The sequence below is a fragment of the Corythoichthys intestinalis genome, chromosome 2, assembly GCF_030265065.1.
Source record: "Corythoichthys intestinalis isolate RoL2023-P3 chromosome 2, ASM3026506v1, whole genome shotgun sequence".
Classification (NCBI taxonomy): Eukaryota; Metazoa; Chordata; class Actinopteri; order Syngnathiformes; family Syngnathidae; genus Corythoichthys; species Corythoichthys intestinalis.
The window spans coordinates 43,648,522-43,663,840 of NC_080396.1; the positions used below are offsets into that span (position 1 = coordinate 43,648,522).

General features: G+C 39.1%; 1 protein-coding gene across 6 annotated transcripts in view; it reads left to right on the forward strand.

Annotated features, from left to right (window-relative positions):
• espn (espin) overlaps nt 1-15,319 on the forward strand; it is a 56,536-nt gene that overhangs the window by 19,644 nt on the left and 21,573 nt on the right. For 3 of the 6 annotated variants that reach the window (XM_057824478.1, XM_057824487.1, XM_057824471.1), the window contains exons 6-10: nt 1,582-1,846; nt 2,250-2,515; nt 8,770-8,931; nt 11,018-11,258; nt 13,619-13,672. In XM_057824478.1, coding sequence (XP_057680461.1) covers nt 1,582-1,846; nt 2,250-2,515; nt 8,770-8,931; nt 11,018-11,258; nt 13,619-13,672 — 988 coding nt within the window. The remainder of the gene's footprint in view (nt 1-1,581; nt 1,847-2,249; nt 2,516-8,769; nt 8,932-11,017; nt 11,259-13,618; nt 13,673-15,319) is intronic. The other 3 variants (XM_057824511.1, XM_057824503.1, XM_057824496.1) reach the window with 1 other exon arrangement.

Below are 15,319 nucleotides of genomic sequence, written 5' to 3' on the forward strand. Positions count from 1 at the left end.
CGCATTGTCGCGCTCCATCTGTATTAGTGCCGTTTTGCCTATATAGAGAGCTAAAAAGCAGCGTAAAATGAGTAGAGTGAATTTTGGCAGCCTTTGGAACCTTATTTTAACTGGTTAAAGCCTTTCAATTCCTCTCCCTACGATTAGAAATATCATGGGAAGAAATGTGGGGAAGCAAGGTAGCAATTGATCTTTTTCTTAACACCTCAAGTTATATCCCATCGCAGAGAAGATATATGAATTGGTAGCACTACGCACAGTCGTGGTTTCACTTGTCATGGTTCCACTTCCCATCATGCATTGGGCATGGCCTTCAGTATCATTTACTGAAAGCTCAACAAATACACTAGATGGCAATATTTAGTCGCAATATACAAAGTCACAAGTCTTCCTATCCGTGGATCCCTCTCACAGAAAGAATGTTAATAATGTAAATGCCATCTTGAGGATTTATTGTCATCATAAACAAATACAGTACTTATGTACTGTATGTTGAATGTATATAGTCGTCCGAGTTTTATTCATTTTTTTCCTTAATGCATTACCAAAATGTATATGATCGGGAAAAATTATCGGGAGTGATTGGAATTGAATCAGGAGCAAAAAAAAGCAATCGGATCGGGAAATATCGGGATCGGCAGATACTAAAACTAAAACGATCGGGATCGGATCGGAGCAAAAAAACATGATCGGAACAACCCTAATTATTATTATTAGCTGTTTTTTTTTTTTTTTTTCAAAACAAAACAAGGTATAGCATTCCCTCCTCAAACCGGTCTTTAATGTGTATTGGTGCTATAGTTTGTGCATGGTCAACTTTAATTGGGCCAATGGGAGTACTTGCTGGTACTGGTAGCAACATAGATGTATTCAACTGGGACAATTTTATTATCTTTGGTTTCATAATACATAAAATCCTATTCCAATTAGGTTCTGAACTAAACTGGGAATGCTCTTATTTTCAAGATGCTACAAATCAATCACCAGTCTCGTACATAACTGTGTGCGCATCCGAGCCAATATGCAGCACTGTACTTATTACAAAACTTGGGTCTGTACAGTGAATGCAACAGTGAGCACTGAAACCCCCAAGTGGCCAATAGAATAATAACTCTTCTGCAATCAGGTGTGGAGGAAACACTTGTACTTGCTGCCAATAGGGACATTCAACGAGGTGCCTGTTTGATGTGGGTAAAGCCTCTCGGGTAAAATGTGAGATATTTCATTAGTGTGGTGTAATTAAATCCACGCTGTGTTGTGTATATATATATATAATTTTTTTTTTTTTTTTTTTTTTTTTTAATGAAATTAAACGCCAATGTATTGAATAAAAAGACTTCAGCTTTGATTTAAAATAAGACATACAGTTTTTGTATTACGTATTTCCATTAAATGGGGGGAAAAAAAAAAAAAAACTCTGGACAGGAGGCCCATGATTTACACAGTAGTTTTTTGTTTGTTTGTTTATTTTATTATTTTTTTCTGTTTGGGGGTGTTGAGGTTTTCTTGGGTCATTTTTGTTGTTATTTTTATTAGTAAAGAAAAATAATGTTTACATACAAAATTTGCATCATTCAACAGAGTGTGGAGCACCGGGTTTTGTCTCGGGACCCCTCGTTGGACCTTGAGTACAAGGAACCTGAAAACAAGCAGCAAGATTCAGGCCTCTCTTCCCCAAACACAACCATGCCCCCTGCAAGTCAAGCGGGCCACTTTGACATAAGTTCCCCAGCCAGCTCCTTGTCTAACTACGACTCTGCTAGCTCAAGCCAGTCCAGCACAGGGGAGAAGAGGAGCAGCTTAACATTGTCTCGAGGCCCACAGTTGAACACAGTCGCACACACAGGTCGACTATTATACTAATACAAATTATAATCTTCTTACATTTCATCTCCAACTGCTTTCAAAGGTTGCTTAAGGTGAATTGAACTTCATTCAAAAGTATGCACCGTTCTGTAATGATAAAATGAGATTACATGAAATCTCGAAACCCAAAAAATCGAATCACAATCGATTTATTTCCATGTAAAGTATTTAAAATTGTATTGAAGCATCATCTTGAACTAGGTTAACTTAGTTTAATTGAATGAAAAGGTGCAATACTGGTGCTGCTCTCTAGTGGCCAAAACATAGACGGAGGTAAAGTTGGTAAGCGGGTTTGAGAATTTTTCAGACAGAAAAAATAGACTGGGAGAACATGGCAAAATCGTACACAGGATTTAACTAAAGGGCATCTTTTTTTGTTTCAGGTGCCTCAGAGGCAGCCATCTCTGACATGCAGGCATACATGGACATGCTAAATCCAGACATCGACCTCGAACGGCCCAAGAAGAGTCACGACTCTGTTGCATCTCTACCACCGCCACCCACTTATCCACCGCCGCCTCCCCCGCATTCTCCCCCACCGCCTCCGGGCTATCCAGCTCCGAAGGCCCCTCAAGAGGCGTCATCGGTAGAGTTTTTGAAAGTCAAAAGCAACTTGCGGCATGTAGAGGGCAACAGCAGGAAGAAAGAGGTAAAGGCAACTCTTAAAATGTGCTGTTTGAATATATAGGAAAAGTTGGCAATTGACGATTAAGTCAGAAAATCAGTCGGCATCATCAGCAAACATAATTTGCCTCGGGTTGCTGTGCCATTGATCCACAATCATCACCTCATATTGCATCATGATCGTGCACAGCCCCATCGTGCAATGATCGGTAAACAATTCCTAGAAGCTGGAAACATTCAAATGTTTGCACTTAAAGGATGAAAAAAGGAAAAAGTACAACTAAAGTTGCCAAGCAAGTACAATTGCTGTAATGAAATAATTTCTTTCGAACAGTAGAATCCCAAAGAAGCAGACTTGCCTGACTGATTTGGAAACATTTGACACAAGCTGTCATTTCCCCTTGTGCCTCATCAGTGGGACTGTTGCTCTTGTGTAACAGTGGCCACAAAGATGTTATTGTGTTAGCATGGCTCCAAGGCTAATGAAGATGCTCATTACTGAGGCAAACCTCGGTTATGACACACTGCGCTTACAGTGATGGGGATGAACTCAATCTCTATAATTTATCTGGCCACAGATCACTCAAATGTAGGGGTGTGACAATATATCGAAATGGTGATATATCGTGATACTTTGTATCCCAAAAGGTTATCGATATGCTCCTGCAAGAATCGAGATATCATTTTAAAAAGGTGTCAATGTCTAAAAAAAAAAGGAACCCACAGGTTGCTACCAAAATTTTCCACCATATTAGTGTCTCAGTTAACTCTAAGGCTGCCTTGATGGTGCTTGACACCCAATCTATTTAGACTGGGAACGTTTCTTTCGAAACCAGAACACTCACAGTCATCCTGTCAGATTTTTAGTACATTTATAGGTCACTTGCTGTTCATTTTAGGGCATTTCCAGGTCATTTCCTGTTGAGTTTGAGTCACTGACTATTCATTTGGGTGATTCCCAGGTCTCTAACAAAAAAAAATGAACAGGAAGTGACCCATAAAATACCCCAAAATCAAAAGGAAGTAACTGAAAATCAACAAGTAAATGACAATAAATGGCCCAAAATTACCTCATTGCCTGGCATTGGCTGCTACTGACGGCCATAGACGTTCAATCCGTTTGAAGTGGGAGGGATGGCAGCGAATGAACATTTGTTCATTCGCTGCCACCCTCCCAGTTCAAATGGATTGGACGTTTACTAGTGATAAACTCATTCCAATTCACAGCAGAAGCTTGTTTTTCTGTTTATTAGTTGTTTTTAGAATATCCTCGAATGATTTCCTGACCAATGTATCGATAATCGTTGTATCGCCATATCGTCAGATCATCGTTATCGTGAGCTTTGTATCGCAAACCGTATCGTATCATGAGGTACAAAGAGGTTCCCACTCCTACTCAAATGTCTGCTTAAAGAGCCAGCGCAGGTAAAACCAGCACCGTTGATTGTTAATATGATTTGCCCCAGTCAAAATAAATCTACAAATGCAACCTATCTGTAAGAATCAAAAAATGAATCCTAAGACTAATCATCCAAATTCATGATGCAAATTAGTTTGATAGCGGAAAAACATCCATAACAGACCAAAATAACATGACCCATGTTAGAGAAAGTGTCCAGTCGCTTAAGAATGTCTTCTGGGTGAGCTATGTGAGGTTGTGCGCTCGTGTGCGTGTGTGTAGACAATCAGTCGTGTGGGAGGGAACATTTTAATTAGTGTCACTCCTTCTCCTCTCTTTACCCAGAAGACCAGCTGAGCTGATTCCTCATTAACAATTTAAACTAAGCCTCTCCTTGGGACTGGGACACACACACAGACATGAAAATAAACGCACACTTGTAGTTGTGCACAACAAATAGCAATGAAAAACTATTTACTCTTGGTGCTATAGAAACGGGGAACACTGATATCATCCAGGTTATCAGATGAACTTGCAGATGAAAGGCGTTTCAGCCACCTTATTTGCATTGAGTCGAGTCAACTGCTTTGTTTGAATTGGGCAAACAAATGATTGTTTTGCCTATCTGTTGAAAGTTGGACTTTGAAATATGCGATTAGTAAGCATTCTTTTATTTGGACTGTGCTATCCAAAGTACTAAGGTCAATGTAAGTAGGGGAAGCACCTGGGTCTCTGTACATTACATAACTTGGCAAGTGGGCGAGTGGTTGCGGAGTGTAGGTCACTGGTGACATCATAGATACTGCGAGGCCAGCCCATTAGGTTATTGATGAGGTCTTTGCGTAAAGTGAGAGGGGCGGGTAGAGTGACAGATGTAGCGCTGAGCAGAGAGAAGCGGTGACACTCTGGATCTGGTGACAGTTTCTCTCTGTGCGCTGCTGGGCTTTGTGGCCGAAGCTCTTTCGAGACTTCAGGAAAACTGTAGGAGACACTAAACATCAAGGTAAGGTGTTCAAAACTGAACGCGTCTTGTAGTCCTATTGACAGGGTGTGCTTTTGCATAGTAACCATTAGATTGTATTACCTTTACTGGCCTTAATAGATGCAGGATTTGGGATTTTTTTTATCTGATAAATATCAGTCAACACTGAATGTTTTGCACTGTTATTTTAGGTTAGTGTTTCAACTGATTGCTTTGTGGAATAATTTTTAAAGAATAGCATTACCTACTTATTCTCAGCTTTTAACATTCTTTGGGGTGGCATTACAAGTGCTGTGAATGTGCTTTACAAAACCTATACAATAAATTAATATAATACTGCATGAACCAACACAAAGGAAGGCTGACCACATGCTTGTGTCTCGAGATGTGAGAAGTGTGTGGTGGGAGTTGAGAGGTTTGGTATTGTTGGCCCGTCTCCCTGGAGGGCGCTGATTAAACTATCCTCACATTACCATCCTACCTCCTGGACCACTGCACAGTCGACAAAAGTTACCAGGCTCATCTGATTTCTAAATGAGATACTGAAAAAAAGAGAGGTCAGGGTTCAGATGTATTTTTAATCCAACACTGGACACCCACATGTCTGGTAGTTGTTGCTGGTGTACAGTATGTAACGGGTGACCCAAAAAGATGCGTACCCATGAAAATTTCAATTGTGACTTTGATTAAAAAGCTATTTATTTCAAATTACAACCACACATTATTCAGTTAGGGAAGACCATTCACCAGAATTTCAGCTATTTCTGTCAATTTTTAGTCAATTTATGGCTTTCCCAAGATAGTAAACAGAAATTTTGTGGTCAAGAATACTTATTACATACTGTGTATTCCACATATATATTGATAAAGTACTTCAATCCAATTTAAGCATTTCGACATGTGAGAAGTCAGAGTTGTGTCAAAGGATCAAGTACACGATTCTCCTACTTCTTGAGGAATTTGGAGAGTTCCATGACGTAAAACTCCATCACCGTTCATTTATGTGATCACATAGTTAGGGTTGGATATATTTTTCCTTGACCCGTTCACTCTTTTCTCCCGTGTTTTTGCTCTTTATCCTGTCCAAGGGGTGTATGAAAAGTTTTAAAAATCAGAAAAACTAAAAGGGATAAGGTGTTATTGACAATTTATTTTTCAACATCGTCCCCCTCAATGGCTGAACGCTTGATCCATCCAGCCAAGGCGTTTTTTCATTGGGGGGGGTCGGAGGGGACCAGGTCTGGCAAAAAAGGTGGATGGGGAACATGTTAGAATCCACAATCATGAATTGATGCCATGGCAGCCACTGGGGTTCCACTGATTTTAAAACTGAAAATAAAAACTGAAACTGACTGAGGTTTCACTGAATTCTTGAATCTTGCTTATTCAAATATCTGTTAAAAATATATACCGTATATAGGGAGCATGTTAGTCTTAGAATTTGGCAAGAATGCTTACAAAAGGTAGAACTTTCATAGGTTCCACTGAATTTAAAACTGAAAAAAAAAACAACAACAACAACTCAGGTTTCACTGAATTCCTGAACCTTGCTTATTCAAATATCTGTTAAAAATATATACAGTATATAGGAAGCATGTTAGTCTTAGAATTTGGCAAGAATGCTTACAAAAGGTAGAACTTTTATAGGTTTGACCATGTATCAAAGCTTCTCAAAAATGATGCCTAAAACTTGTCATACACCACTTAGGCTACGTTCATACTGCAGGTCTTAATGCACAAATCAGATTTTTTCGTGTTTTTCCGACTCGAGTGAGGCATTAACTTGATGGTCTGAACGGGACAAGTCGCATAGAAGTAGACCACTTCAAATCCGATCTGGGTCACTTTCGTATGTGGTTTAAATCCGATCTAGGCCACATTTTTCCAGAACGTCACGGCAGTCTGAACTGGTAGGTCTCCCAAATCAGAATTCATGCAGCAATTACGTCATCAAAGGGCGAGAGAGACTGCACCCTAGGGTAGCGGTGCAGCTGTCCATTAGACCTTAGCTTGCTGCTTTTGGGGAAGGGTCGGGTTTGGAAACAGTCATAACAAAATAAAATTGGGTTGAGGATAAGCCTGAGAATGATTGGTTTTCTCTGTGCTCTGTATGAGCAATATTTCAAGATTGCTTACATGGCCGAGAGTCGGGGCAAACTGTCCGTAGGTGTGTGTGACATGCACGGACAGTGTGTGCATGCTATCGATCCACAGAAACTTTGAATATAAGCCTAAACAGGGATTGTTTATGTTGTTATATGTGTCCTCTTTTTGGAAATCAAAATATGATCCCCCTGGAATGAGGGATGACAGCCAACATCAAAATATGATCCCCCTGGAATGAGGGATGACAGCCAGCATGTGTAGTCATTTGTTTTGACGCTTCCGCGCATGCGGGTCTTCTTGCTCAGCGCGTGTCGGACTGTGAATTAGTGCGCATGCGTAATAATTGAACGGTTTCAATGGACAAAGGCAGTCTGAACTGGCACGGCAAAAAAACAGATTTGACAAAAAAATCGGATTTGTGCATTAGGACCTGCAGTATGAACGTAGCCTTATACTAGATTTGTGTTTCAGACTGGTTATGAATCAAATTCATAACCTGGTCCATCAAAGCTTTTGACCAAATTTTCGTGACAAGAAGAACGGGCCATGGATTGCTTGCCCTCGTGGTACTTTTGCAGCCAGGTATACGATGGATTCTTCGACAAAATGGATGATCGTATGTCTGTTGAATTTGTCTATTGATGGTGAGGAAGATGTCTACATGATTAGAATTCTGATTATGGCCATTCTTCTAACTGGAGCTAGCAAATTTCTGATATATCTTGATCCTTGGAGAGTGTCTGCAGTGAAGCATGCAAAAAATTTTGTAGGATCTCTATCATCGCTGAAGGCCTGGGTCAGGCTGTGAACGCTCATGCTGGGGAGCTCAACGGTAACAACAACCGGATTCAACAAATGAACTCCTCCACAAGAGAGATGCCACCTACAAAGGAGCAGGCAACCTGGCCTGGAATTAGCGAGTCAAAAAGGCACATGAATTCATACTTAATTTGAACATCTGACCCAGTGGGACGGGCAGATGGAAATTCATAGGACTCTACAAATCCAAACAATTTTTTATCCATGGACTTGTGGACCATTCATCATCTCCTGTAGAGGATGCAGACGGTTATCGTTCAGACTCACAAAGGCTATTCTATTCTGTTCTTGTCTGTGTGTTACTCATAACATTGGTGAAGAATACTCAAGAAAATACCAGCAGACTCAATAATGACTCTGTTGGCAACTTGATGACCCTGTAACAAATTGATTCTATATTCATTATTTCCTCTGAGAAATGTTTCAGTAATCAATATATCATAGTATCTTCAATTTCGGCACTGTTTGTTATTGTCTGATGGCCCTACATTAACATTATTCTTCGCAAAAAAGGGGGGGGGGGGGGCCTAATGGAATAAATGCATATCTGAAATTTATGTGTAGTAGCATCGTAGACCATGCAATACAAGTACATTCAAGTTAAAACCTACTGCTAATTAATTTTTATTATTTCAATGGCTGATCTTTACAACTTGGAGCAAAATGTTGGAAAGTAATTTCTCTGTGGCCCTGTTGTATGCAACTAGGGTTCTCTCTTACTTCAAGCTAGACATATTTACTGCGTGTGGTTTTTAACAGAAACACAAATGCCAACAGTGCATTGCATCTGAATACAAGCCTTGTTCCGTTATTAAATTAAGCTGCTTTGTTCACAGAAGAGTGCTAATCTGGGGAGAAAATCCATTAAGCACTCTGTGTTGTCCCAAACTTTTGAAGAGAACTAATATTGCGTAATACAGTATACTGCTAACAAATACACAAATTGCTAACAAGCTTTCTTTCTCATCTTAAGCATCTGACGGTGGGAGAAAACCACGACAAACTTCGGCGTGTTGACTCCAATAGAAAGTCCAGGAGTTTCAATAAGCAGCCAAGCACTGGGGACTACTACAAGACATTGGGGAGCGACACTGCCGAGCTCCGTGGGAGCAAAGTCATGGCACCAAAGGAGGAGGTAACAGCACACAGTTCAATATTTTCTGGGATGCCTATAATGTCATAAAAGATGAGAACAAGAATTTTAAAAATTGTTAAATTAAAAAATGTTCCAGGTGTTACTTTAGAAAAATTAACGTTTTGAAGAAAAATACTACCTGAAACATTTAAATATTTGGAGTATAGGGTAAACAATTGAGTCCCCTGCCCATTTTTTGACTGATGTTTACCTTGATAGTGAATTGTTGGCATACATTAGTCATTGTGGTATTTGTCTGTGCATTAAGGAACTCAGTTGGTTACATAATGTTCATGTCCTTTTGAGCTTTTTTGTTTGCCACATAATGCAAACCACCATCTCATTTCCATCAACTGTTCAGCTTCAACCAAGCTGTATAAACTGTTCTACCTGTACAAGCTCCAATGGAACACACGTGGATGATTGCACCATCAAGAAGGGCTTAGCACAAAGTCATCATGGCTTATCAAAGGACAATACCGCTGACTAATATTTGGACCTGAGCAAGATCGCATTATAAGTGACAGTTTGCAACTTTCATTCAAATTTTGAGTCGTAATATTTCAGATAATCAAATTGTTAGCATAAAAAGACAAAGATTCCACAGTCTTTTCTGCAGTGAAAATGTAATTTTGTTTTTTAAATTTGTATAACTTTATTTGTAGCAGATTTAAACACATTTTTTAATGACTAAATGTTGGCATTTGAATACTCAAAACTTTTTTTCAAAGGTTTATTTAGCACTTGATAGTTAGATCTTTGCAAACACAGGTCACATTACAAACTTTTTTGTTTTTTAAAAGGATATTCAAATGACGACGACAATTAGATAAATAGGGACATACTGTCCATCAAAATTGCTTTAAGTAAGGGATGAAACCATTTCTTTCATTCGTCTTTGAATTGATTTACCCCATGTGAAGGTATTTGAAAATAGAGCAGGGTCTGTCCAACCCAATCATCTGTCTCTGGAGATGTATTTCTATAATCTCATGGGAATCAGGAGTGGGGGGTGCTTGGCTGATATGGAGGATAATCCCCATTGAGCCAATTACAACCTCAGAGGGGCCTCTCCTGGTCTCAGAGGCTGCCTAGCAGATGGGTCGGCTAATCAGTGGCACGTGCTGCCAAGACTCATCGGGACACTGACCTCCCCCCAACTCCCTGAGGGGGCTCAAAGAGTAAAGGGGGCTCCAATGAAGAGCACGTGTCAGAAGACTAAAAGGGGTGGGGCTGCTTCTTTGTCACGGTCCATTAACTCTCTTCCAGCAGGGTTACGGCACGCTTATAGAGCGTGTCAGACGCGTGTAATGTGAAGGGGTGTGGTGGGCGTTGGGGTTCAAGCACTATCACTTACAACGGCAGATGGCGTCTTCTTAACTGTTTAGCCTCAGTGTTTCCCCTGGAGAGCGGGCTATATTAGCTCTGTTATTGTGTCTGTATGAGTTGATTAAATACAGCAGAGAGGCGAGACCTCTAACAAGGATGCTTACAGCTGTCACATGCAACAGTCTGGCCAAGAATTGAGCTACCCTCTCCCAAGCAGGTGTTAAAATGGCATTCCAATACACACAGGCAAGGAAGATTTTGATGCAAGTAGATTGAAGACCATTTCAAAACACAAATTATTATTTATTTATTGGAGGGTGGGCATTACTTGCTGTTTATTTTTTCCTCAGTCTAATTTTTTTTTTTTTAAATCCACTTGAAAAGCACAGAAGCATTTCATGGTACTGGTTATTAGAAAATGTTATTTGTGCAAAAATTATAATTTGTTAATAAAGAATATAACAATTTCCATCTATTTATGCCAGTGACCAATAGTGGCATGCAGAACTATCAACCTGTACTCTGTAAACTATATACTGTATACTGTATTTCCAAATTTGGTGAATTCGTTTATTTTATAAATCGTTACTATAGGTGACTGTCTTATTTTGTTTTTTAACAAATTATTGACAAAGTGTTTATGCAGTTTTTTGTTTTCCGGAAAAATTATGGTTTTGAAGATGCAGTGCAAGGATTCCAGCCAACCTCAGCAAATTTTGATATCAATAATGGTGGGTGCACAATTCTATCTGCCCAGGGCTCAGTTTTGCTGGAAGAGCCTGCCAATGGCTCTACCCAAACGTCTCAAAATGGCACCACAGAGGAAACTGTCCCGGTGCCGCCTCCGCCACCGCCACCGCCTCCTCCTCCAAGCAATCCGACGCCGACGCCAACACCCCCACCACCTCCACCGTTGCCGCCACACACACCAACAATGCAGAATGACTCTGCAAACATAACCCCCAACAAACAGCGACGTGCATCATCGTCATCAGGAAGTGAGTAATCCTTGACACCGAATGCTGCAATGGTATCAAAAAGTTTTAAAAAATAAATAAACATACATTTTAGAAAGTTATCAAAAACTCAACCAGTATTTTCCTTTATCTCTTTTCATCCATTATTTCTGAAGTCTATAGTTTGAGTTTTTCAAGTTATCTTCCTCAGTCTGTGAAGTTTCATGAAATATAAAATTATAAGTTAAGGCAGGTAGAAACGTATGTAGTCAACTACAATCCTGAATAATTAATCTCAAATTCATCATGCAGGGCTACCATTACGCTGTGATCTGGTTTAGTGTTCAGCCATTTCCTTAAGTGCCTCACTGTGTTTGAGGCTGCTGACTGACGATGTACTCCAGCAGGTGCCAGTAATTCTTTTCCATAAACACAGCTCTGCAGGATTTAGGTCGAGAACAGGGTCCAAAAAACCAATTACTTGTAGTAACAATTCTAAATAAAAAATAATGCAGTTCTTAACTGTCCTTAAAACAAAGTGTGCCATTTAGATTTATGATTTTTTTTTTAAACAATACATTTCGAATTTTCTCGCTTAAACATAAAATTACTCGTACTCAAATGAGTTAGCTTTACTGAAAACAATTACTGATTACAATTTATTCATATTGACCTATTCACTGTACTCATACCCTTGTTTCATTCATTGTCAGGTAGTTCTGTTAAATTACAAATGTCTAGTAATATTGACTGGGATACACAGTTATGAGTTACAGTTTAACTCTTACTGTTTAACCGTTAAACAGTACTGTTTACTATAGCTCTTTCCCATAATGACCAACAAGGGAATTACATACATGATATAATATGATACATGATATCATAAATAAGCACTTTTGGCCTTAATAATTTGACAGCTAAAAGGTTGTATTGCCTTTAACATACATTACTCTGTTCAACAGGTAAAACTATGTATAACTTTTTGCAATTATTGTATATTATTATAATCCAATATAACTACTTTGATGCTATTCACATGATCATGAAACTGGCGATTGCTTTCTTGAACGTTTAGCTTTTCTCAATTGCTTTGGTACGTTTCTCAGATCAGAGTTGATATTCTCAAAACTACATGTTCAACCCTCACAACATGTCATGCAAGTGGCAAAACAACATGGATCACCTGCAAAAGACAGGTTTTTTTTGTGCAAAATACTTCGTCTATTGCTCAAAATTACATGTCAGTGCTGTCAGAATGACAAGTCCTTGTTTCATTGTGTACGGACAAGACAGTCAAATTGCTTAGTCATGCTCTCAATTGAACAGTTACTCTGGTGGAAGGCTCTGATGCTGAACATGGTGTACGTAAGTTTTGATGAAAATTGCAAGTGTCGGAGATTGATTACAAGAGACTGGAAAAGATTCAGTTTACACTTTTACTGTTTTTACAATTTCTTGACAGACCATGTCACAGTGATACGGAAAGCAAAAGACAGCACTGAGTATCAAAAAGAAGAAAAAAAAACAAAAGCACAATTGCAAATGTGAACATAAGACAATCGGCACAACTAAACTTTGAGTGCTACAGGTCGGGATTTTTTTTCTCCATTCCTGACATTCCTCCCTTTTGGGCCACAAATTTTCATCCACCTCTCAATGGATGTCCTCTCTTGCTATACAGTGTGGAAAGAATCTTGAATGCATTATCCAGCCTCTGCAGGTATCTGCTGTGATGTCACTACATGCTGCATTCATGGCATCTAGATGAGTTATCTGAGTGTGAGGCAGGCGATTATAAACTTGCCATCTTCATGTGGAGAAAAATTCTTCCATGGGATTGAGGAATGGGGAGTATGGTGGGAGGAACTACATTACAATTCTGTTGTGGGTTGCAAACTATTCCCTGATTATCTTGGAATGGTCGAAACTTGCATTGTCCCAAACAAAGTTATCACAAATTTTGGCAGGTTAAAATAAGTTACGTAAAATAAATAATGAAAATGCTTAGAAAAAGGCAAACACATGTTGACAAACGTGTTCATCCATTTTGCATGTAAAGACTTGTGCAATGAAGTAATGACTAAATGTTGTGGGTGCGACTATTCAGTAGAGACCCATGATCATCCATTTTGACCATCATGACAGATGCAACTGAAAATGTAGGAAACGTCAGAAATTGTACAAGTGCACTAGTGATACGATATTGTGAGGATTGAACAAGTAGTTTTGAGAACTTCAATTCTGATCTGAGCAAGATACCAAATCAATTGAGGAAAAACTGTAATATTATTGCTCTTTGTTGCTGTCACTCTTGCTTCGTTTCCATCTTTCTCTGTCTGCTTGTTTTTCTTTATTTTCATCTTTTGCCTACCATGGTCTGTCACCACTGCTGCTCTTTCAAGGTGGGGGTCTCTCTGCCCCACAGGGAGAGGGAGGGGCACTAAGACAAATGAAGAGTAAGTAGAGACTTAAAAACAATCAAATACTCCCCCTGGTAAATCAAATTGCTGCTATGAAACAATAGTTAGAATCCATCTGATTCCTAATGATGAAACAAAACAAAAAAAAAACACGTCTTTATAAAGTCCTAGATTTGACACTTAGTGTTCAACATTGAATTTACTAACACTGCGTATACAAGATACCCAGATGATGTTCATGTGTTTGTGTGTGTGTGTGCGCATAGATGATTGTGAATGTACTGCCTCAGTAAATCATTTGCCCACAATCAGCCCGAGAAAAAATAAACTTCAGAAAGATAGCAGACGGAACCATTCCCATTTAGATAGCAAAGGTACAAAAGGACAACTGCTTCTGGTGGTGTTCTATATTTAAAAACTGATCAAATAAAAGGGAATGGTCCCAATCTGCTTTAATTACCGGCAAGTAGTTTGTTAAGATATTAAGGCAATTAAATTGTTACAAAGATATGAACCAACAATTGATTAACCAATAGTTGGTTGGGTTTTCATGTGTCTAATAGGAGTGTGAATAACCAATTTCATGATGATACTATATCGATTCTTTGGACAACAATTGGATATTTGTGATTATCAATTCTGCCGTGATTCAGTTCAAATTGATTCAAGGGCCTTTGATTGATTTACTGTAATATGATATACGCTACTGTACACATTGAGCACATTCAGTTGCATTTCACTTCAAACAATAAAATATACAAAGTACAGTGGGGCAAATAAGTATTTAGTCAACCACCAATTGTGCACGTTCTCCAACTTGAAAAGATTAGACAGGCCTGTAATTGTCAACATTGGTAAACCTTAACCATGAGAGACAGAATGTGTGTGTGTGTGTGCGGGGGGGGGGGGGGGGGGGGGGACAGAATATCATATTGCCAGTCTCCAGATCTCAACCCCATAGAAAATCTGTGGAGGGAGTTGAAAGTCCGTGTTGCCCAACAACAGCCCCATCACATCACAACATCACTGCTCGAGAGGAGATCTGCATGGAGGAATGGGCCAAAATACCAGCAACAGTGTGTGAAAAGCTTGTGAAGAGTTACAGAAAAAGTTTGGCCTCCGTTATTGTCAACAAAGGGTACATAACAAAGTACTTGAGATGAACTATTGGTGTTGACCAAATACTTATTTTCCACCACGATTTGCAAATAAATTCTTTTAAAAAATCAAACAATGTGATTTTTCTGGGTTTTTTCCACATTCTGCCTCTCATGGTTGAGGTTTACCAATGTTAACAATTACAGGCCTCTCTAATATTTTCAAGTGGGAGAACTTGCACAATTAGTGGTTGACTAAATACTTATTTGCCCCACTGTAATTGAGATGTTTCTGAATATTTTGTTGCTTAATCATTTCAGATATTTGAATGAAAGCCATTCTCATGAACAAAATATCTCAATGACGATGTTGATCGTTGTTTTGCGTTTTGATTGATTTCCATCTGATTGTGTTCAACCAATCGATATAACGATCCAAATCAATTCATCTTTACACTCCTAATGTCTAATATGGGAGGGTCATTTTATGGTCAAGTCTAGCTCGGTTTCCCATTTTTGATTGTAAATGGCACCATGTTCTTCAATGCATGTGTCATTCTTGTTGATTTAGTTATGTTTCTGTTTT